The sequence below is a fragment of the Lampetra fluviatilis genome, chromosome 18 (assembly GCF_964198595.1).
Source record: "Lampetra fluviatilis chromosome 18, kcLamFluv1.1, whole genome shotgun sequence".
Taxonomy (NCBI): domain Eukaryota; kingdom Metazoa; phylum Chordata; class Hyperoartia; order Petromyzontiformes; family Petromyzontidae; genus Lampetra; species Lampetra fluviatilis.
The window spans coordinates 13,237,340-13,261,965 of NC_136292.1; the positions used below are offsets into that span (position 1 = coordinate 13,237,340).

The 24,626-nt window shown below is 42.8% G+C and overlaps 1 protein-coding gene across 1 annotated transcript in view; it reads right to left on the minus strand.

Annotated features, from left to right (window-relative positions):
• Window positions 1–14,575: 14,575 nt before the first annotated feature.
• LOC144937261 (serine/threonine-protein phosphatase PP1-beta catalytic subunit-like) overlaps window positions 14,576–24,626 on the minus strand; it is a 28,121-nt gene continuing 18,070 nt past the window's right edge. The window contains exons 7-8 of the mRNA XM_078864663.1: window positions 23,634–23,768; window positions 14,576–19,609 (exon numbers count right to left, since the gene is read on the minus strand). Of these exons, the coding sequence (XP_078720789.1) occupies window positions 19,502–19,609; window positions 23,634–23,768 (243 nt within the window). The 3' untranslated portion in view covers window positions 14,576–19,501. The remainder of the gene's footprint in view (window positions 19,610–23,633; window positions 23,769–24,626) is intronic.

The window sequence follows — 24,626 nt, forward strand, 5'->3', positions numbered from 1 at the left end:
TGTGTTGCGTGTGTGTAATCTCGTGTATGTTGTGTTGCGTGTGTATAATCGCGTGTGTATGTTGAGTTGCGTGTGTATAATCGCGTGTGTGTATGTTGAGTTGCGTGTGTATAATCGCGTGTGTATGTTGGGTTGCGTGTGGTATAATCGTGTGTTGTTGAGTTGCGTATGTATAATTGTATATGTTGTGTGTGTATAATCGTGTGTGTATGTTGAGTTGCGTGTGTATAATCTCGTGTGTATGTTGAGTTACATGTGTATAATCTCGTGTGTATGTTGAGTTGCGTGTGTATAATCGTGTGTGTATGTGGAGTTGCATGTGTATAATCGTGTGTGTGTATGTTGAGTTGCGTGTGTATAATCGCGTGTGTGTATGTTGAGTTGCGTGTGTGTAATCGCGTGTGTATGTTGAGTTGCATGTGTATAATTGTGTGTATGCTGTGTTGCGTGTGTATAATCGTGTGTGTATGTTGAGATGCGTGTGTATAATCGTGTGTGTATGTTGTGTTGCGTGTGTATAATCGCGTGTGTATGTTGAGTTGCGTGTGTATAATCGTGTGTATGTTGAGTTGCGTGTGTATAATCGCGTGTGTATGTTGTGTTACGTGTGTTTAATCGTGTGTGTATGTTGAGTTGCGTGTGTATAATCGTGTGTGTATGTTGAGTTGCGTGTGTATAATTGTGTGTGTATGTTGAGTTGCGTGTGTATAATCGTGTGTGTATGTTGAGTTGCGTGCATATAATCGCGTGTGTATGTTGAGTTGCGTGTGCATAATCGTGTGTGTATGTTGAGTTGAGTGCATATAATCGCGTGTGTATGTTGAGTTGAGTGCATATAATCGCGTGTGTATGTTTTGTTGCGTGTGTATAATAGTGTGTGTATGTTGAGTTGCATGTGTATAATCGTGTGTGTATGTTGAGTTGCGTGTGTATAATCACGTGTGTATGTTGTGTTACGTGTGTATACTCGCGTGTGTATGTTGAGTTGCGTGTGTATAATCGCGTGTGTATGTTGAGTTGCGTGTGTATAATCGCGTGTGTATGTTGGGTTGCATGTGGTATAATCGTGTGTTGTTGAGTTGCGTATGTATAATTTGTATATATTGTGTGTGTATAATCGTGTGTGTATGTTGTGTTGCGTGTGTGTAATCTCGTGTATGTTGTGTTGCGTGTGTATAATCGCGTGTGTATGTTGAGTTGCGTGTGTATAATCGCGTGTGTGTATGTTGAGTTGCGTGTGTATAATCGCGTGTGTATGTTGGGTTGCGTGTGGTATAATCGTGTGTTGTTGAGTTGCGTATGTATAATTGTATATGTTGTGTGTGTATAATCGTGTGTGTATGTTGAGTTGCGTGTGTATAATCTCGTGTGTATGTTGAGTTACATGTGTATAATCTCGTGTGTATGTTGAGTTGCGTGTGTATAATCGTGTGTGTATGTGGAGTTGCATGTGTATAATCGTGTGTGTGTATGTTGAGTTGCGTGTGTATAATCGCGTGTGTGTATGTTGAGTTGCGTGTGTGTAATCGCGTGTGTATGTTGAGTTGCATGTGTATAATTGTGTGTATGCTGTGTTGCGTGTGTATAATTGTGTGTGTATGTTGAGATGCGTGTGTATAATCGTGTGTGTATGTTGTGTTGCGTGTGTATAATCGCGTGTGTATGTTGAGTTGCGTGTGTATAATCGTGTGTGTATGTTGAGTTGCGTGTGTATAATTGCGTGTGTATGTTGAGTTGCGTGTGTATAATCGTGTGTGTATGTTGAGTTGCGTGTGTATAATTGTGTGTATGTTGAGTTGCGTGTGTATAATCGCGTGTGTATGTTGTGTTACGTGTGTTTAATCGTGTGTGTATGTTGAGTTGCGTGTGTATAATCGTGTGTGTATGTTGAGTTGCGTGCATATAATCGCGTGTGTATGTTGAGTTGCGTGTGCATAATCGTGTGTGTATGTTGAGTTGAGTGCATATAATCGCGTGTGTATGTTGTGTTGCGTGTGTATAATAGTGTGTGTATGTTGAGTTGCATGTGTATAATCGTGTGTGTATGTTGAGTTGCGTGTGTATAATCACGTGTGTATGTTGTGTTACGTGTGTATACTCGCGTGTGTATGTTGAGTTGCGTGTGTATAATCGCGTGTGTATGTTGAGTTGCGTGTGTATAATCGCGTGTGTATGTTGGGTTGCGTGTGGTATAATCGTGTGTTGTTGAGTTGCGTATGTATAATTGTATATGTTGTGTTGTGTGTGTATAATCGTGTGTGTATGTTGTGTTGCGTGTGTATAATCTCGTGTGTATGTTGTGTTGCGTATGTATAATCGCGTGTGTATGTTGAGTTGCGTGTGTATAATCGCGTGTGTGTATGTGGAGTTGCATGTGTATAATCGCGTGTGTGTATGTGCAGTTGCATGTGTATAATCGTGTGTGTGTATGTTGAGTTGCTTGTGTGTAATCGTGTGTGTATGTTGAGTTGCGTGTGTATAATCGCGTGTGTGTATGTTGAGTTGCGTGTGTATGTTGAGTTGCGTGTGTATAATCGCGTGTGTGTATGTTGAGTTGCGTGTGTGTAATCGCGTGTGTATGTTGAGTTGCGTGTGTATAATTGTGTGTATGCTGTGTTGCGTGTGTATAATCGTGTGTCTATGTTGAGATGCGTGTATAATCGTGTGTGTATGTTGTGTTGCGTGTGTATAATCGCGTCTGTATGTTGAGTTGTGTGTGTATAATAGCGTGTGTATGTTGTGTTGCGTGTGTATAATCGCGTGTGTATGTTGAGTTGCGTGTGTATAATCGCGTGTATATGTTGAGCTGCGTGTGTATAATCGTGTGTGTGTGTTGAGTTGCGTGTGTATAATCGTGTGTGTATATTGTGTGACGTGTGAATAATCGTGTGCGTATGTTGAGTTCCGTGTGTACAATTGTGTGTGTATGTTGAGTTGCGTGTGTATAATCGCGTGTGTATGTTGAGTTGCGTGTGTATAATCGCGTGTGTATGTTGTGTCACGTGTGTATAATCGTGTGTGTATGTTGAGTTGCGTGTGTATAATCGTGTGTGTATGTTGTGTCACGTGTGTATAATCGTGTGTGTATGTTGAGTTGCGTGTGTATAATCGTGTGTGTATGTTGAGTTGCGTGTGTATAATCGTGTGTATGTTGTGTTGCGTGTGTATAATCGCGTGTGTATGTTGAGTTGCGTGTGTAAAATCGTGTGTGTATGTTGAGTTGCGTGTGTATAATCGCGTGTGTATGTTGAGTTGCGTGTGTATAATCGCGTGGGTATGTTGAGATGCGTGTGTATAATCGCGTGTGTATGTTGAGATGCGTATATATAATCGCGTGTGTGTATGTTGAGATGCGTGTGTATAATCGCGTGTGTATGTTGAGTTACGTGTGTATAATCGTGTACGTATGTTGAGATGCGTGTGTATAATCGCGTGTGTATGTTGAGTTGCATGTGTATAATCGCGTGTGTATGTTGGGTTGCGTGTGGTATAATCGTGTGTTGTTGAGTTGCGTATGTATAATTTGTATATATTGTGTGTGTATAATCGTGTGTGTATGTTGTGTTGCGTGTGTGTAATCTCGTGTATGTTGTGTTGCGTGTGTATAATCGCGTGTGTATGTTGAGTTGCGTGTGTATAATCGCGTGTGTGTATGTTGAGTTGCGTGTGTATAATCGCGTGTGTATGTTGGGTTGCGTGTGGTATAATCGTGTGTTGTTGAGTTGCGTATGTATAATTGTATATGTTGTGTGTGTATAATCGTGTGTGTATGTTGAGTTGCATGTGTATAATCTCGTGTGTATGTTGAGTTACGTGTGTATAATCTCGTGTGTATGTTGAGTTGCGTGTGTATAATCGTGTGTGTATGTGGAGTTGCATGTGTATAATCGTGTGTGTGTATGTTGAGTTGCGTGTGTATAATCGCGTGTGTGTATGTTGAGTTGCGTGTGTGTAATCGCGTGTGTATGTTGAGTTGCATGTGTATAATTGTGTGTATGCTGTGTTGCGTGTGTATAATCGTGTGTGTATGTTGAGATGCGTGTGTATAATCGTGTGTGTATGTTGTGTTGCGTGTGTATAATCGCGTGTGTATGTTGAGTTGCGTGTGTATAATCGTGTGTGTATGTTGAGTTGCGTGTGTATAATTGCGTGTGTATGTTGAGTTGTGTGTGTATAATCGTGTGTGTATGTTGAGTTGCGTGTGTATAATCGTGTGTATGTTGAGTTGCGTGTGTATAATCGCGTGTGTATGTTGTGTTACGTGTGTTTAATCGTGTGTGTATGTTGAGTTGCGTGTGTATAATCGTGTGTGTATGTTGAGTTGCGTGCATATAATCGCGTGTGTATGTTGAGTTGCGTGTGCATAATCGTGTGTGTATGTTGAGTTGAGTGCATATAATCGCGTGTGTATGTTGAGTTGAGTGCATATAATCGCGTGTGCATGTTGTGTTGCGTGTGTATAATAGTGTGTGTATGTTGAGTTGCATGTGTATAATCGTGTGTGTATGTTGAGTTGCGTGTGTATAATCACGTGTGTATGTTGTGTTACGTGTGTATACTCGCGTGTGTATGTTGAGTTGCGTGTGTATAATCGCGTGTGTATGTTGAGTTGCGTGTGTATAATCGCGTGTGTATGTTGAGTTGCGTGTGGTATAATCGTGTGTTGTTGAGTTACGTATGTATAATTTGTATATGTTGTGTGTGTATAATCGTGTGTGTATGTTGTGTTGCGTGTGTGTAATCTCGTGTATGTTGTGTTGCGTGTGTATAATCGCGTGTCTATGTTGAGTTGCGTGTGTATAATCGCGTGTGTGTATGTTGAGTTGCGTGTGTATAATCGCGTGTGTATGTTGGGTTGCGTGTGGTATAATCGTGTGTTGTTGAGTTGCGTATGTATAATTGTATATGTTGTGTGTGTATAATCGTGTGTGTATGTTGAGTTGCGTGTGTATAATCTCGTGTGTATGTTGAGTTACGTGTGTAAAATCTCGTGTGTATGTTGAGTTGCGTGTGTATAATCGTGTGTGTATGTGGAGTTGCATGTGTATAATCGTGTTTGTGTATGTTGAGTTGCGTGTGTATAATCGCGTGTGTGTATGTTGAGTTGCGTGTGTGTAATCGCGTGTGTATGTTGAGTTGCATGTGTATAATTGTGTGTATGCTGTGTTGCGTGTGTATAATCGCGTGTGTATGTTGAGATGCGTGTGTATAATCGTGTGTGTATGTTGTGTTGCGTGTGTATAATCGCGTGTGTATGTTGAGTTGCGTGTGTATAATCGCGTGTGTATGTTGAGTTGCGTGTGTATAATCGCGTAGGTATGTTGTGTTACGTGTGTATAATCGCGTGTGTATGGTGTGTTGCGTGTGTATAATCGTGTGTGTATGTTGAGTTGCATGTGTATAATCGCGTGTGTATATTGGGTTGCGTGTGGTATAATCGTGTGTTGTTGAGTTGCGTATGTATAATTGTATATGTTGTGTTGTGTGTGTATAATCGTGTGTGTATGTTGTGTTGCGTGTGTATAATCTCGTGTGTATGTTGTGTTGCGTATGTATAATCGCGTGTGTATGTTGAGTTGCGTGTGTATAATCGCGTGTGTGTATGTGGAGTTGCATGTGTATAATCGCGTGTGTGTATGTGCAGTTGCATGTGTATAATCGTGTGTGTGTATGTTGAGTTGCTTGTGTGTAATCGTGTGTGTATGTTGAGTTGCGTGTGTATAATCGCGTGTGTGTATGTTGAGTTGCGTGTGTATAATCGCGTGTGTGTATGTTGAGTTGCGTGTGTGTAATCGCGTGTGTATGTTGAGTTGCGTGTGTATAATTGTGTGTATGCTGTGTTGCGTGTGTATAATCGTGTGTCTATGTTGAGATGCGTGTGTATAATCGTGTGTGTATGTTGTGTTGCGTGTGTATAATCGCGTCTGTATGTTGAGTTGTGTGTGTATAATAGCGTGTGTATGTTGTGTTGCGTGTGTATAATCGCGTGTGTATGTTGAGTTGCGTGTGTATAATCGCGTGTATATGTTGAGCTGCGTGTGTATAATCGTGTGTGTATGTTGAGTTGCGTGTGTATAATCGTGTGTGTATATTGTGTGACGTGTGAATAATCGTGTGTGTATGTTGAGTTCCGTGTGTACAATTGTGTGTGTATGTTGAGTTGCGTGTGTATAATCGCGTGTGTATGTTGAGTTGCGTGTGTATAATCGCGTGTGTATGTTGTGTCACGTGTGTATAATCGTGTGTGTATGTTGAGTTGCGTGTGTATAATCGTGTGTGTATGTTGTGTCACGTGTGTATAATTGTGTGTGTATGTTGAGTTGCGTGTGTATAATCGTGTGTGTATGTTGAGTTGCGTGTGTATAATCGTGTGTATGTTGTGTTGCGTGTGTATAATCACGTGTGTATGTTGAGTTGCGTGTGTAAAATCGTGTGTGTATGTTGAGTTGCGTGTGTATAATCGCGTGTGTATGTTGAGTTGCGTGTGTATAATCGCGTGGGTATGTTGAGATGCGTGTGTATAATCGCGTGTGTATGTTGAGATGCGTGTATATAATCGCGTGTGTGTATGTTGAGATGCGTGTGTATAATCGCGTGTGTATGTTGAGTTACGTGTGTATAATCGTGTACGTATGTTGAGATGCGTGTGTATAATCGCGTGTGTATGTTGAGATGCGTGTATATAATCGCGTGTGTGTATGTTGAGATGCGTGTGTATAATCGCGTGTGTATGTTGAGTTATGTGTGTATAATCATGTGTGTATGTTGAGTTGCGTGTGTATAATCGTGTGTGTATGTTGAGTTATGTGTGTATAATCGCGTGTGTATGTTGAGTTATGTGTGTATAATCGCGTGTGTATGTTGAGTTGCGTGTGTATAATCGCGTGTGTGTGTTGTGTTGTGTGTGTATAATCGTGTGTGTATGTTGAGTTATGTGTGTATAATCGTGTGTGTATGTTGAGTTGCGTGTGTATAATCGCGTGTGTATGTTGTGTTGCGTGTGTATAATCGTGTGTGTATGTTGAGTTATGTGTGTATAATCGCGTGTGTATGTTGAGTTATGTGTGTATAATCGTGTGTGTATGTTGAGTTGCGTGTGTATAATCGCGTGTGTATGTTGAGTTATGTGTGTATAATCGCGTGTGTATGTTGTGTTGTTTGTGTATAATCGTGTGTGTATGTTGTGTTGCGTGTGTATAATCGTGTGTGTATGTTGAGTTATGTGTGTATAATCGCGTGTGTATGTTGAGTTATGTGTGTATAATCGTGTGTGTATGTTGAGTTGCGTGTGTATAATCGTGTGTGTATGTTGAGTTATGTGTGTATAATCGCGTGTGTATGTTGTGTTGCGTGTGCTGTGTGACGAATCATTTCGACGGTTCGGTTCCTTCCATGATCAGGGTGGGGTCGGGGGGCGCGTCTCGATTCAGCGATTCCATTTCAGAAATCGATCCGGGCCGCTGACAGCAAATCCCTCACACTATAAGATTCGGAATCGCGTCTAGATTCGGAATCGCGTCTAGATTCAGTATTAGATTCAGAATCGTGTATTAGATTCGGAATCGCGTATTCGATTCAGAATCGCGTTTAGATTCGGAATCGCGTTTAGATTTGGAATCGCGTCTAGATTCGGATTCGCGTCTAGATTCGGTATTAGATTCAGAATCGTGTATTAGATTCGGAATCGCGTCTAGATTCGGAATCGCGTATTCGATTCGGAATCGCGTTTAGATTCGGAATCGCGTTTAGATTCGGAATCGCGTCTAGATTCGAAATCGCGTTTAGATTCGGAATCGCGTATTCGATTCAAAATCGCTTTTAGTATCGGAATCGTGTATTAGATTCGGAATCGCGTCTAGATTCGGAATCGCGTATTCGATTCCGAATTGCGTTTAGATTCGGAATCGCGTCTAGATTCGGAATCGCGTCTAGATTCGGAATCGCGTTTAGATTTGGAATCGTGTTTAGATTCGGAATCGCGTATTAGATTCGCAATCGCGTTTAGATTCGGAATCGCGTATACGATTCGGAATCACGTATTCGATTCCGAGTCGCGCTTAGATTCGGAATCACGTTTAGAATCGGAATTGCGTAATCGATTTCGAATTGCGTTAAGATTCGGAATCGTGTATTAGATTCAGAATCGCGTTTAGATTCTGAATCGCGTCTAGATTCGGAATCGTGTATTAGATTCAGAATCGCGTCTAGATTCGGAATCGCGTTTAGATTCGGAATCGCGTCTAGATTCGGAATCGCGTTTAGATTCGGAATCGTGTTTAGATTAGGAATCGCGTATTAGATTCGCAATCGCGTTTAGATTCGGAATCGCGTATTCGATTCGGAATCACGTATTCGATTCCGAGTCGGGTTTAGATTCGGAATCACGTTTAGAATCGGAATTGCGAAATCGATTCCGAATTGCGTTAATATTCAGAATCGTGTATTAGATTCGGAATCGCGTCTAGATTCGGAATCGCGTATTCGATTCAGAATCGCTTTTAGTATCGGAATCGTGTATTAGATTCGGAATCGCGTCTAGATTCGGAATCGCGTATTCGATTCCGAATTGCGTTTAGATTCGGAATCGCGTCTAGATTCGGAATCGCGTCTAGATTCGGAATCACGTCTAGATTCGGAATCGCGTTTAGATTTGGAATCGTGTTTAGATTCGGAATCGCGTATTAGATTCGCAATCGCGTTTAGATTCGGAATCGCGTATTCGATTCGGAATCACGTATACGATTCCGAGTCGCGCTTATATTCGGAATCACGTTTAGAATCGGAATTGCGTAATCGATTTCGAATTGCGTTAAGATTCTGAATCGTGTATTAGATTCAGAATCGCGTATAGATTCGGAATCGCGTCTAGATTCGAAATCGCGTTTAGATTCGGAATCGCGTATTCGATTCAGAATCGCTTTTAGTATCGGAATCGTGTATTAGATTCGGAATCGCGTCTAGATTCGGAATCACATATTCGATTCCGAATTGCGTTTAGATTCGGAATCGCGTCTAGATTCGGAATCGCGTCTAGATTCGGAATCGCGTTTAGATTTGGAATCGTGTTTAGATTCGGAATCGCGTATTAGATTCGCAATCGCGTTTAGATTCGGAATCGCGTATTCGATTCGGAATCACGTATTCGATTCCGAGTCGCGCTTAGATTCGGAATCACGTTTAGAATCGGAATTACGTAATCGATTTCGAATTGCGTTAAGTTTCGGAATCGTGTATTAGATTCAGAATCGCGTTTAGATTCAGAATCGCGTCTAGATTCGGAATCGTGTATTAGATTCGGAATCGCGTCTAGATTCGGAATCGCGTTTAGATTCGGAATCGCGTCTAGATTCGAAATCGCGTTTAGATTCGGAATCGCGTATTCGATTCAGAATCGTTTTTAGTATCGGAATCGTGTATTAGATTCGGAATCGCGTCTAGATTCGGAATCGCGTATTCGATTCCGAATTGCGTTTAGATTCGGAATCGCGTCTAGATTCGGAATCGCGTCTAGATTCGGAATCGCGTTTAGATTTGGAATCGTGTTTAGATTCGGAATCGCGTATTAGATTCGCAATCGCGTTTAGATTCGGAATCGCGTATTCGATTCGGAATCACGTATTCGATTCCGAGTTGCGCTTAGATTCGGAATCACGTTTAGAATCGGAATTGCGTAATCGATTTCGAATTGCGTTAAGATTCGGAATCGTGTATTAGATTCAGAATCGCGTTTAGATTCGGAATCGCGTCTAGATTCGGAATCGTGTATTAGATTCGGAATCGCGTCTAGATTCGGAATCGCGTTTAGATTCGGAATCGCGTCTAGATTCGAAATCGCGTTTAGATTCGGAATCGCGTATTCGATTCAGAATCGTTTTTAGTATCGGAATCGTGTATTAGATTCGGAATCGCGTCTAGATTCGGAATCGCGTATTCGATTCCGAATTGCGTTTAGATTCGGAATCGCGTCTAGATTCGGAATCGCGTCTAGATTCGGAATCGCGTTTAGATTTGGAATCGTGTTTAGATTCGGAATCGCGTATTAGATTCGCAATCGCGTTTAGATTCGGAATCGCGTTTTCGATTCGGAATCACGTATTCGATTCCGAGTTGCGCTTAGATTCGGAATCACGTTTAGAATCGGAATTGCGTAATCGATTTCGAATTGCGTTAAGATTCGGAATCGTGTATTAGATTCAGAATCGCGTTTAGATTCTGAATCGCGTCTAGATTCGGAATCGTGTATTAGATTCAGAATCGCGTCTAGATTCGGAATCGCGTTTAGATTCGGAATCGCGTCTAGATTCGGAATCGCGTTTAGATTCGGAATCGTGTTTAGATTAGGAATCGCGTATTAGATTCGCAATCGCGTTTAGATTCGGAATCGCGTATTCGATTCGGAATCACGTATTCGATTCCGAGTCGGGTTTAGATTCGGAATCACGTTTAGAATCGGAATTGCGTAATCGATTCCGTATTGCGTTAAGATTCAGAATCGTGTATTAGATTCGGAATCGCGTCTAGATTCGGAATCGCGTATTCGATTCAGAATCGCTTTTAGTATCGGAATCGTGTATTAGATTCGGAATCGCGTCTAGATTCGGAATCGCGTATTCGATTCCGAATTGCGTTTAGATTCGGAATCGCGTCTAGATTCGGAATCGCGTCTAGATTCGGAATCACGTCTAGATTCGGAATCGCGTTTAGATTTGGAATCGTGTTTAGATTCGGAATCGCGTATTAGATTCGCAATCGCGTTTAGATTCGGAATCGCGTATTCGATTCGGAATCACGTATACGATTCCGAGTCGCGCTTATATTCGGAATCACGTTTAGAATCGGAATTGCGTAATCGATTTCGAATTGCGTTAAGATTCTGAATCGTGTATTAGATTCAGAATCGCGTTTAGATTCGGAATCGCGTCTAGATTCGAAATCGCGTTTAGATTCGGAATCGCGTATTCGATTCAGAATCGCTTTTAGTATCGGAATCGTGTATTAGATTCGGAATCGCGTCTAGATTCGGAATCACATATTCGATTCCGAATTGCGTTTAGATTCGGAATCGCGTCTAGATTCGGAATCGCGTCTAGATTCGGAATCGCGTTTAGATTTGGAATAGTGTTTAAATTCGGAATCGCGTATTAGATTCGCAATCGCGTTTAGATTCGGAATCGCGTATTCGATTCGGAATCACGTATTCGATTCCGAGTCGCGCTTAGATTCGGAATCACGTTTAGAATCGGAATTGCGTAATCGATTTCGAATTGCGTTAAGATTCGGAATCGTGTATTAGATTCAGAATCGCGTTTAGATTCGGAATCGCGTCTAGATTCGGAATCGTGTATTAGATTCGGAATCGCGTCTAGATTCGGAATCGCGTTTAGATTCGGAATCGCGTCTAGATTCGGAATCGCGTCTAGATTCGGAATCGCGTTTAGATTTGGAATCGTATTTAGATTCGGAATCGTGTTTAGATTCGGAATCGCGTCTAGATTCGGAATCGCGTTTAGATTCGGAATCGCGTCTAGATTCGGAATCGCGTCTAGATTCGGAATCGCGTTTAGATTTGGAATCGTATTTAGATTCGGAATCGTGTTTAGATTCGGAATCGCGTATTAGATTCGCAATCGCGTTTAGATTCGGAATCGCGTATTCGATTCGGAATCACGTATTCGATTCCGAGTCACGCTTAGATTCGGAATCACGTTTAGAATCGGAATTGCGTAATCGATTTCGAATTGCGTTAAGATTCGGAATCGTGTATTAGATTCAGAATCGCGTTTAGATTCGGAATCGTGTCTAGATTCGGAATCGTGTATTAGATTCGGAATCGCGTCTAGATTCGGAATCGCGTTTAGATTCGGAATCGCGTCTAGATTCGGAATCGCGTTTAGATTCGGAATCGTGTTTAGATTAGGAATCGCGTATTAGATTCACAATCGCGTATTCGATTCGGAATCACGTATTCGATTCCGAGTCGGGTTTGGATTCGGAATCACGTTTAGAATCGGAATTGCATAATCGATTCCGAATTGCGTTAAGATTCAGAATCGTGTATTAGATTCGGAATCGCGTCTAGATTTGGAATCGTGTATTAGATTCGGAATCGTGTTTAGATTCGGAATCGCGTTTAGATGGGGCGCTCCGATAGTGCCGGTAAAGAAGCATGACGGGAGTCTGCACTTTTGCGTAGACTTCCGCAAACTCAATAAAGTTTCTGTGGCGGACCCATATACCCTGCCCCGTATGGATGATTCACTGGACGATTTTTCTCTACACTCGACCTCCTTTCGGGATTCTGGCAGTTGCCCCTCGACGACTTCTCCAGGCCTAAGACGGCTTTCCGGACGCCGCAAGGGTTGTTCAAATTCAATAGACTCCCAATGGGCTTACATTCGGCCCCAGCTACTTTCCAAAGATTAATGGAGTTGGTTTTGGCAAGACTCCAGTGGGACTCCTGCTGGATATATTTGGACGTTATTGTATTCAATCGAATGTTTGAGGAACATCTTGTCTGCCTGCGCGCTGTTTATCTCAAAATGCCGCAGGCTAATCTCAAGTTCAGGCCCCAAAAGTATCGCACGTTGCGAGTTGTTCTGCGGGTCCTTATTGTTGCTTGTGTGCGTTTCTTCCCCCGCAGCGGTTCGTTCGTGCTCGTCGGGTTGCGAGTGCGGGGTGCCTCAGGGCTGGGTGTTGTTTATTGCCGTTCACGTTACATTTTAGTTTTTTTGCTGTTGTATGTTGGTGTTATTGTACATATGTTTCTCACGTTATTTATTGTCGGACGTCGGTTATTTATTAATGTTGCTTGTTGGGGGGCACACAGTTTGTTCAGGTTAATCACAGCCGGGACAGCTGTATTTTTACATGGGGGGGGGGTAATGTCGTGACTTGTCACGTCACTACTGTGTGGGTGTATACACGCACACGCATGATGTCACTATGTGCGGGGAACGTCACCACCGTCTGGGCCAACACACACATGACGTAACTACGTGCGGATGCGGGAATGATGTCACGGCCAGGTCGGGGAGCCGGGAAGCCGTCGGTCAGTGCCGCGGGGGTTGCGTGAGGCCGTGGCACTCTGGATGAACCCGACCGGACACGTGACCGGATCAAGGTGGGGGCCGGGGGCCCCAGGGGGACCTTGGGGGTTACGTGGTCGGGGAGCAGAGCCTTCTCGAGGCTTCTCGAAGGGAGGCGTGGCCGGGGTGTGGCCTGGCCACGCCGAGGCGCATATATAAGCGGCGGCCTCCGCCCCTGGCGCGGGCTGCTCGAGTCCGGGATGAAGACGCCTCATGAAGACGCCTCAAGCCAGCATGGCCAAGCAGTAGCCCTCCTGGCTTGGCCACACCAGTGTTATCAGAGTGTCAGTGTTAACCAGAGTTAGTGAGGATAGGTCGGTGGTCACCACCCTATGTGTATCGTTACGAGTTATCGTTGTGTTCAGGAATAGTGTTGCCGTCTCAGCTCAGTGTGTGCACCTCTATTGAATCATTTCACATGTGTCCTAATAGCGCCAGTTTACTTCTCACCACTGCATGCATCATCAGAGTCTTCTAAATGCAACGTTCTTCTTACTTTTACATTGGTCACTCTTTGGGCCCAGCTTAGATGCAGAAGTCTCCTTCTGTAGTAATACAGCCCGCTTGGTTGCACACACGGGTTGAACAGGGCTCCAACGGACTGTTTCGGGCACGAGGCTGAGTTGCAGAGGTGGCAAGGTTACAATGCGGAGTTGCACAGGAGTCTCCTGTTCCTGGCAATTTAAACAGTGGATGGTGCTCTACCCCCTCAGGTATTCCCAGTCACCAAACTGTACTGGGATCTACTTTCATTGATACTGGACTTATAAATGCAAGACTAGTTGTAATTGGTACGAATTCTTGTAAAAATTAAATGGGCGGTTGGTTTCCAATTTCGTGTCAGAGCTGACCTACCGCTCACCCCCTTGGTGGTTGACGACACGAGGTCAGAGTTGGTTGCATGTGATGAATTCCATTCGCCTTGGTCTCGTTGTGCTAGTTGTACCAGGTCGATGTGCGATCTTGCCATTCAGAACTTGAGTCTGTACAGTTGCATTCGTGTCTATAGCGTAACCAGATCCTCGTCGGGAATGAGCCATTTATTGCCCAATGGGGTTTCCCTCTGCCAAATTAAAACCTAAACTTAACTTAAACATAAGTGGGTCGCTCTGTTTCCCAACCAAGCAACTTAACTCAGCTGAGGACAGGGGAGGTGGCGACCCCCCTGTAAATGTGTTTTTAAGGAAGATGCGGCAACCTGCTACCTGTGAAAGAATACACCTTTCTCAATAGACCTTAACTTCACTGAATACACAAATATTTCAGAATGGCAATACATTTCATATAATCTTGTGATAATGAACATGGTTAAATTTCCATTGTCACGAAAATGTAAAACAAATATAATTTCACGTATATATTTACGTATAAACTGTTCTAATAACCAAAGTAAGGCCCTCTTAAAAAAATGTAAGTCAGTTAGGATTGGTGAAGTGAGTTTTGTATTTATTTAGTGTTTGTATTTAATTAATGTTAATGACACGCCAAAATTGTATTCCCTCGTCCTTTTATTTGGGAAAAAACAAATCACAACGTATACACAGTACATTTAACAATGTATATGTCGGAACGCAAAATATGAATTCAAACCATACTACACATGCAAAAGAATCAAGATAAACTCAAGGCTATTTAGCATGTTCTCTAAGTGTAAGCATTGTGAATTGTGCAACCTGTAACTTGGTAATTGTAAAAACAGCTTTTTTTTTGCAGATTAAAATGTTTAATGTCATACACAAGTATCTGGGGTAGGATGCACACAGATTGCTGTGTACATAGCTATATATACTTGTATACAAACAGTACATGGAGATAACATTACCGTAGTGTGGTTGTGACCGTATCTGTATTAAATGGAAGACGAGAGAGATGAGGTGTTACAAAATTAGAAATGTCCAAAATGGGAGAGAATGAAACGATGATCATCAAAGAACGAGATTTAACAGGCTCCACATGTATGACAGGTCACGTCTAAGCCACCTTATAATCTCATGGCTCTGCACTACATTATATTACACAGCAGAGCATGCTCGGCCAACAGATGCTTGTATGGTTATGCTGACGTTTGTTTCAGTGCGACAAAGTTTGCATGGGATGAAGAAAAAAATCGGCATTAACTTTAACATATTCAACATTATGGAACTAGTCGAGGAAGCAAGCGCCTCATTAACAAAAAGTATCGCATACCTTAGAAATAAGCATTATATTTGTTGCAAGCTTTGAACTGCATTTCCAAGAATGAAAGTATTTCATCTTCAGTATGTTAAATAGTTGACAACTGTACTAATGCATCCCACATAAGCACGCGTCAGAAGGGATACGAGCACGCCAGTAAACCTCAGAATTTTATAGTTTGCTATACAAATTACTGTTCTTTTGCTGGATATTTTTCACACCTATATAGTCAAATATACAAGTCCAAATAAACAAAAAATTATGCCAAAATATATACACTGCGTGTATTCGTCAAGGCATGGGGAGCAGATTGCAACTCACCTAATGCGAGATTATTGAGTAGTACGTCCAAGGCCTTAAACCAAGTAACTGAAGGGTTGTCAGATCACGCCAGTCTTCTCTAAGTTGGTCACGATTCCCGTACCGAATTAGTGTTCCAAAGAAGCAATGTGTTTATATCCACAACAGTTTCCTTTTTCAAACCAGTGTCGCTCTTTGGCATCATCAAAGACTCGCATCCCTGCATCGAGATCTTGCTTTCGCGAGCCTTCCAGGGGATCGATCATATGGAACTGCGAGTGATTTGCTCGATGTAAAAAAAAAAACATTGAAGGAAATCAAATAGAAGCATTTCACCATCAGACTTGATATAAAAACACTAATGATGTAATGGGTTTCAACTTAGTGGTAATGTACTTTAAATAGAAAAACCAAGACAACTATTTATAAGCAAATTCTATTTCTACAACAAAAAACTCCACATTCGGTATAGGTGTGTAAGGAAAGTGGGCCAGTTAACATTCAGGGCTTATACTGCACATACATCAGGCATGCAACGATGTTGATTTATAGTTGAAAAGATCATTATGCTCAGGATACATGCATCGAATCGCACCGTTGTAAGAGCAGAATATTTACAATTTACACAAATCATCTAATTATATGCCAATTACAAGGTACTTTAATATTAAAGGCTCTGAACCGACGTTGTCCAACACAGCAAAGCCGCCGCTGGCCAATGGAGGGAATGGGACCGTACGAATATAACGGAACGAAGACGTCACTCGTCGGATTGCTGGACAAAAGTCACATTTCAATTTGACGCCGGAGGAGCTGGGTGGTGAATCGTTCTGTGCCGATTCAACACTGCAGACACACGAAAGTACCGTTTGAAATAAAATCCTAAACTTTACATTTTTCACGACAAGTCGTCTTCTCACGAGGAACACTTTTTGCAACACTGATTTTTTTTTCACTCGTCAAATTTCAATAAACAAAGTAATGTGGTACCTCAAAAGTAAATCTGGGCGAATGAAATATATTACTTGCAAATTTCAATTTTACGTCCAACTACGCTATTTATTTTGATCGAAAAATTATGTATAACCAGTTAAGAGCCCATTGAAAGTTCAGAAAATATATTTAACAGAAAATTGGGATTCAACAAGTACAGCAATACACCAATCTAAACACAAGAAAGTGTTCCAAACAAGACAAACTATTCTTTAAGGCAAACATTACAGTGATCACTGCACACACAAAGACAAAGATCCTCCACTCCCACCGTGTAGCCTTAACAGACTGTTTGGGAATGTGCTGTTAGCAAGCACCTATTAAGGCCGACAGCACACGAGGGGGTGGGTGGCCAGCACCATGCCCGGCTGCCTTTGTCTCCCCAGTGGCGACGTTTACACACCGCACCCAGGTACTCATTTGAGGCTGAGTCGACCGAGGGGAGGGCCCGGGACCGGTTCAGATAATCGCTATCACTGATGTTTGCCGTGAGCGGGAATTGAACTCAGGTATCCGAGTTTGCAACGCATGTGTAGCGCTAACCATTGCACGATCGCTCCACGACTGCACACACACACAAATTACATGGCATATTCTGCACAATTTACAAGCGGTTACGATTGTCCCGATTTTTTGTTAGTAGAGCACTTTTCATTCACTTGAAACTCTTTATATATATTATGTTACACTTCATTAAATATATTAATACATTATATTAATACATTTATTAATTATATGATTTACCCTACACTTTGCCATGTCCAAAATTCTTTCAGAATTGAAATTGTATCATCAAATATAAATGTTTGTTAGAAATTCAATTTGATGTTTCATGGTTTTAACAAAATGCAGGAAGCTACGAGTGAATCCTAAAATGCAGCCTTGGTGGTGGTCATCACAAACTTATTGTGGAGGAGTCCAAGGGATTATTTTGCAATGTGAAGTCACTTGATTGCAATATTTAGTACAGTGAATCAGGTGAAAAACCGTGGGCTCGTGTTTACGTTCCATAGCCCTTGCTTAATATGGACCCAAAAAAGAGCCAAGGCATTCCCACAGCGATGATACATATTATTATTTGTAAAACATGTACCCATAGTTGCCTTACCAAGCCTTAGGATATTAGAGGTTCTGGTGACTGGAGAAATTTGGCCAATTTTTTATTGAAAATGTTTGAGTGGAAGGAAACATGAGTAGCTAGAGACATCTCTCACACCCAAGGGGATGACAACTCACAAAACTGCCCAACTGCCAACTGGCTATCATTTATATCTGAATGGTCTTGTGCAATATGTTATTTGCATCACATCTATATACTGAGCCCGATTTCTGAACAGTTTGCTCATGACTTTTGTGGAAATTCTGGTATATTTAGGGAAAAACGTTATTCTGTAGATATACCAATTTGTTTTAAGGCACTGATGTGGCTGCATTCTGTACTAAACACACCAGCCAATCATCAGCTAGCGGATGGTAACAACGGCATTCTGGCCTGGGCATCATGATGTAATGACGCAAGCCCTGCCCACGAACAGAGCCAACCAATCGGGCTCTGGTTCATCTGGGTACGCGCCCTTATGCAAATGAACGCCAGTGTTTCCACCAACCCCATAAGAAGGGAGCCCTGCGTAACGCGAGTGAGCTTACACGGTGAGCGCACACCACCCCAGTGCAGGGTAGAGGAGCGCCTTGCTGTGGGTGAGAGTGTGTTGTGTGATTTGTTTCACGTGGTTACGTGGTCATGCAAAAACATGACAGGAAACGTTGTAACATCCCATCTCTGCATGTGGAAATATTGATTTGCAAAAAGAGTGCTAAAAGATGCACCGAATTATACAGCCTACAGAAACGTGTGAATGTATATAGGCAAAGGACTGCTTTCAAATATCACTTAATTGTGTCTATTTTATCTGTTACATGACTAGATTTGTTTAAGCTCTATAATTGCATGACACCTTTAGTTATGACCGAAAATGCTTACCATTTACCGTGAACATTTTAAAGAATTCACTGTTATTAAACAAACACCAAATCATACGATACAAAACTTATTTTTAGTGACAGATTAAAATGTTTATTTTGACGTTACATTCTGCCTGTGGAAAACTCAGCATGGTGGGGGCCTAAGATATTACTGTGATGCATAAAATGGCACAAGAGCTTTAGTGAGGCAAGTGAATTTTAGCATTTTACATTTGCATATTGACAAAGAAAAACAACATTGTGTGGGCAAATTTAGATGCATCGACAACAGAGCTAGGTCACGGCACCGGTTAGTACTGAAGTGACGTTGAGTGGACTGAGCAGACACCGAAGGACTCAAGGCAGATCCACAGCCCTCGCAAACACCAAGGGCGGCGGACAAACGCACCCCGTCAGCAAGACGCCTTCTTGGAAATCTGCACGGCAGAGCTCCGTTGGTAAATCCTGACGCGACGGCGCACCAGCTGTTAATGATGCACGTCGAGCGTGAAAAATGTCCGTTTGACTGCTGCTCAGAGGCCAGTGGCATTATCTTATGTTCGAAACCAATCTGGAATAAAAGTAATTGCAAGGGGATATATTATACATATCACCGTTACATATCAACGTGTTTGCAGTTGTGGCGGGAAAGTGCTATTTACCAAAAGACTGAATGGTGAACATGCCTAATCAAAATAAGCCATTGACCCTGTTGCCCCAAAATGTATCACATTTTTTAACATAGGACTCACGTAAGCTTTACCAGTCACAGCTATGTGACCGATTGGTGAAAAGACTCGAAAACGAGATGTACACCCCCTCCAGTATCCCGATTATTATTCTCAAGAGGCACTGCTGTAGCTTCTACCTTCTAGCTACAGCATTTGCCATTGACTTCTGATGGCATCAGTGCGTTTGCGTGACTCCCTCTCCGTGTGGTGTGCGGTGTGGAGCAGGGGGGGGTGGTTATACAACACAGATGGGCTTCATCTCTTCTTAGGTGGTGCGGGCGCAGTGCGGGGCGGAGTCACGGGCCGGCCCGAGTTCAGTCCTCCGTACTGGTACTTTGGCTTCTTTTCAGCCGGCTTCAAGATCTGGTCGAAAATAAGCAAACGTTGTTGAACAATACGCCATTTAGTTAAAGACAAACAAACATGCTCCGATGATAATAATACACGCATTGTCTTTGAAACTGATTGGCCTACGCCAGAGACAGCCTTGTTTATGGCCTTGTCTCACCACTAGTGTGAGACCAGAGAACGCCAAAAGGCAAGTATCAGAGCAGTTATATATATGGGACCTTTTACCAGTCTCAAAAATTATGAAAAATAAGAATAGGTTTTACCCTTTCTGGCGTTAAGATATTCAAACACCAAATAGATACGTTTTTCAATGGATCAAGTCTGCATTAACCACACATACTTGTGGCAAAATATGCAAACAAATATCCCCTTATAATATATGCATTGCCTTGTCTCAACTAGAGACAGCCATCTCTATGGCATAGTCTCACCAGTGCTCAACCAGAGAGTCCCAAAAGGCGAACAGTAGAGACAATGCAAGTATCAGCACTGGCAGAGCCAGTGGGGGGGGGGGGGGTGGCATGTGCCCCCCCAATGATCTGATTGAAATCTCTAATTTCGATCGGATCATCGGATTATTAGTAATACATCGGCATTTTTCGACCCCCACTGCCACTGTGTAGCATATTATTACGTGCCAGGGACTCTATGAGATGAAAGGACAATAGTCTGAGTCCATAATTGGCAATAAGTAACGGCAAAGCAGTTATAAGTGACTCACAGAATTGTGCGCAGTTGCGTCTACAGTACACGACTTCCCTGAAGGCAAAGACCTTCAGCGAGCGCGATGCCGATCACACAACGCGGTTCAAATTCGACCCTCGATCGATGGCTGCGCCATCGCCGCACACGCGTCGAATAAAAAGCAAGGGACAAGTCCTTACTTACTAACAACTCCGACCATTTTTCATTGCTGGAGGGGTTGCCCACCCTACCTGAATATCCTGGCTCCGTCATTGAGTATCAGAGCAATTATAGCTCGGGTCGAGCAGTTATATCTATGGTTAATGCAGACTTGATGCCTTGCGAAAAGGTATCTATTTGCGTTTGAACATTGTAAACACCAGCTTTATTGCTAGAAAGGGTTAACCTATTCTTATTTTTCGTAATTTTTGATAATGGCAAAAAAAATTCCCATAGTTCAAGACAACTTAACACTTTCACAAATGCTTCAAAGAAATGGCGTGGCTCGCACCTAGAAATATTTTTTTTTATCAGAGTGTAGTGACGTATATTGAGTCACTACGCCGTTAGCGCCAGCTACTGAGAGATGAGTGGAACTGTGCGTATCACAGCCTCCCTCTGGTACCCGAGAATGTGACAGGCTATGGAAACCCGAGAGGGCACGTGATGAGGAAAAGATAACGAGGGGGGGCCGACAGGTGACGAGAAGGACAGGTGGTGGAAGGCCCCAGAACCTTCTGGGCAGATCCCGAAGGGGACGTGGCCGAGGGCGGAGCGAAGCCACGCTCAGGGGATAAAAAGGGGGTCCCGAGAGCTGAGCGGGGCTGTCTCTTGGAATCATCCCGTCGGGCTACGTCTCTTCCATCTTCGGTCTTCGGTCGTCACGTTCGGCATCGTGGGTCAGGCAGTACGTTACTGCCTGGCCCGGTTATGTAGTTACCCTGTTGGGGTCTAGTTGAGTAGTTACCCTGTTGGGGTCTAGTTACGTGTTTGTTACGTTAAGTAGTAGCCCTGTTGGGGCCGTGTAATAAACGTGTTGCCTCCCAGATAAAAGTGTGTCCCTCCGTGGAACCCACCACAAAAGTGCCGAGGCTGTAGGCATGTAGAGTTAATTTTCAGACGGGCCACCCATGCAAAGATATTTTAAATCGTTGCCTTTATACGTGGTATTCAATATTAAAGTCATGAATAAAATTTGATGTCTGGATAACTTAGCCACATGCAAAACTGCCAATATATATTTGATGTATTTCATGGGTGCAGCCTGCACAACCCCTAGGAATGGTGGCCCAACAATGAAGTGGCGGCCAAGGCAGGGGAAGGCGCTTGCGAGGACATGGGTGAATTGTTACATCACCGGACCTTGGGGGATAGGCAGTGGCTTCCCTCTAGCAGTGGATTGATCATGGTGATCAGGCAACTTGGCAACATATATTTGAAGTATGGAAAGTGAGCAGATTAAAGAACCGCATTTTTTGTGGTTCTTAATTTTTTGCCAAAGATTGGATGATTTGCATAATGCAACACAATTAACATAGTACCAGCTATATAAACAGTCACATTAAATATAGTACGGAAGATTGTGTCGCACAACAGAATAGCATACAAATGTGACTCTACACTTGTGGAACTGCTCTCGAGAACGTAGGAGTATTGTAAATCAAATCTAAACAATTCTTAACCACTACCTAAATACAGGAGACTCTCGATTATCCGCGCTAATGATGGGAAGGATGGCCACGGATAATACAAAAATATCCATTTACCACGGATCTCTTTGACAAAAAATAACTTTCGACCGATCGATGCACTTGCTCAATGATAACACTTTCCTGCTCCTGCGCAGAAGACTCAGTCCACTAAGTGGATGATAGCAGAGCCCCACCAATCAGCATCAATCAAACTCTTACCCACTGTTGTAAAGATATGCAACTACTGTGCTGTAGAGGCGATCAAATTGATTTCAGATTAACCGGAGCACATATTTGTTCGGTTTAAGCACGTGACTTGTAATAAACATATCAAAGAGTAACAATGTATAACTTTTTTAGATTATTTATTTGGGCTTAAGGGAAAATCCATGAGTTATTAATTCATGTCAAAATCTCAGGTGCGTGGTTAATATCCAAATCGATAACCCACCCGCAGATAATCGAGAGCCTACTGTATGTCATGACGGTGCCTGTTACAACTACTGTTTTTAACTATTTGTGACATTTGATTGCTTACATTAAGGCAAACAAATGTTTCATTGAACTGTAGACAGACCTGACATTTCATGGTTACTAGCAAAAATAACAATCTGAGGCAATGGTCGGTCCCCATCATTTTACTAAGCTGCCGATGGCAGACGATGATGATAATGATGAAGAAGAATGTTTCCAATTGGTACGAGCTGACGTCCCACAGGATACGATGTGACTGGTGTCTCCCTCCCAATAACACCACACTGCGATGTCATCGGGAGGCTGATGCATGACCTCGCATCGCGAAATTACATGACGCACTCTGGGTGTATGCCATGCACCGTCATTGTACTGGGTCATGAGGCCTATTTAAATAATGCAGAATTTTTTTTACCTAGTTTTAGCCAACCCCTTTGATATATTTTTCCCAGTTGTCAACTGGGTTAGTCCCTAACAGCGGCACGACTTTATAGTAGAGTTTTGTTTACATTGGAGGATCGTAAGGGCTCTTACGCAGTATGCAGCAAGGGTTCCGCAGCATGGGGTGTCGTGGCTGGAAGTGTATAATGTCACTTGCGCTCCTCTCAACTACAGGAATAAGCCAAATATATTTGTACATACAGTAGATCATCGATTATCCGGTGGTTTCGGGGTGGGAGGGGGTGCCGGATTTTAAAAAATGCCAGATAATTACTCATTATAATAATTATTATTTTAAATTATTTGTGCACATTGCTGTGTGACATCATGTTTGTAGGTGTTACTTTTTTGTCTTTTAAATATGTTTACTATAGACTGTATTTATTGTACCGTACTTACCACTCCAATCTCGAAGACTCTGCATCATGGGTTGATGTATACACGTGCAGTATTTTTATTGTTTAAGTTGTATGTAGTGTATAATGTACTCTTTATAATATTTTACACCGAAATCAAGCGTAGCTACTTTGTTTGTCACGTGCACCATGCCGATCGCCGGATTGGGTTGCAGCCTTTGGAGCGGTTTTGCCAATTTCACCTGATCGGCCCCGGGACCACCAGATAATGTTGGAAGCAGCCAGATAATCAACGATCAACTGCATTTAAAATGAGGACTTGGTGCACCAACTGCATCCTTAAACATTCATGCGAACGGGAATACGCCGCAGCAACGCAGCGAGGCGCACCTGGAAGGAGCACATGAGCGTCTCGTCAACGCTCATCATGGCCCCCGCGTTGTCAAACTCTCCGCAGTAGTTGGGGGCGGAGAAGAGCGTGACCAGCTGGCGCTTGGCAAAGAACTCGTAGCCATCTTCGACGACCTGCAGGCCATTGGGGGGGCGAGGGGATTGGTGAGGGAGAGTGTGAGAGGGTGAGGGGGTAACGCACACCGCCAGTCACGAGTGACCACCGTGGCGGCAGACCGGCTGTCATCCATAGGGACGACTTAACCAAAACAATTCTGTATACTGAGCATGTTACAAATAGCATTTTGGTTATATTGATAAAAGAGGCCTTTCATCGATTATGTTAAAGTGAATCATACGAATCCTTACATGAGCCACGAATAACCAATTGGGCTAAACAAATAAAAATTATGATCTTCCAAGAAATAACCTTGAGACTCAATGGTGCGTTCCAACGCTATACTTTGTGAAAGGCAGCTCAATGGTTCGTTCCCACCTAGAAGGCGAGCCATCGAAAAAAAACGTACGTACATGCATATTGCAATGTGCCCTCCACTCACGAGGTCCAGTCAGTGTCTCCCAGTACCAGAATTATCATGCAAACTATCAACTATCCCTCAATCCTCATCTACCACCCTCCTGATGGCAGCATCATCAGCTTCTTCAATGAGCTTCCTTTCCAAACTTACTTTATTCTTCTCCCCTGATGTGACCTACCGCTTGGTGCTTGCAGGATATTTAAACCGTGCAAGCCCGGCTTCAACCACCATCGACGGTCGTCACAAGGAAACTTTGGCTCTTACCACAACTTGTAAATTTTCCAACTGCTGGCCCAATCTGAGTATCTTTCTTTATTGATCCGGACTTCGGCCGGTGCGAATCTCCGATCGAGTATATCCTTGTCGGCTATTCTAATCACTTCTCTACACTTGGCCAGGCCTCCCATTATCAAAACTACTGACAACTCACACAACAACCTTAGGAGGCATCGAA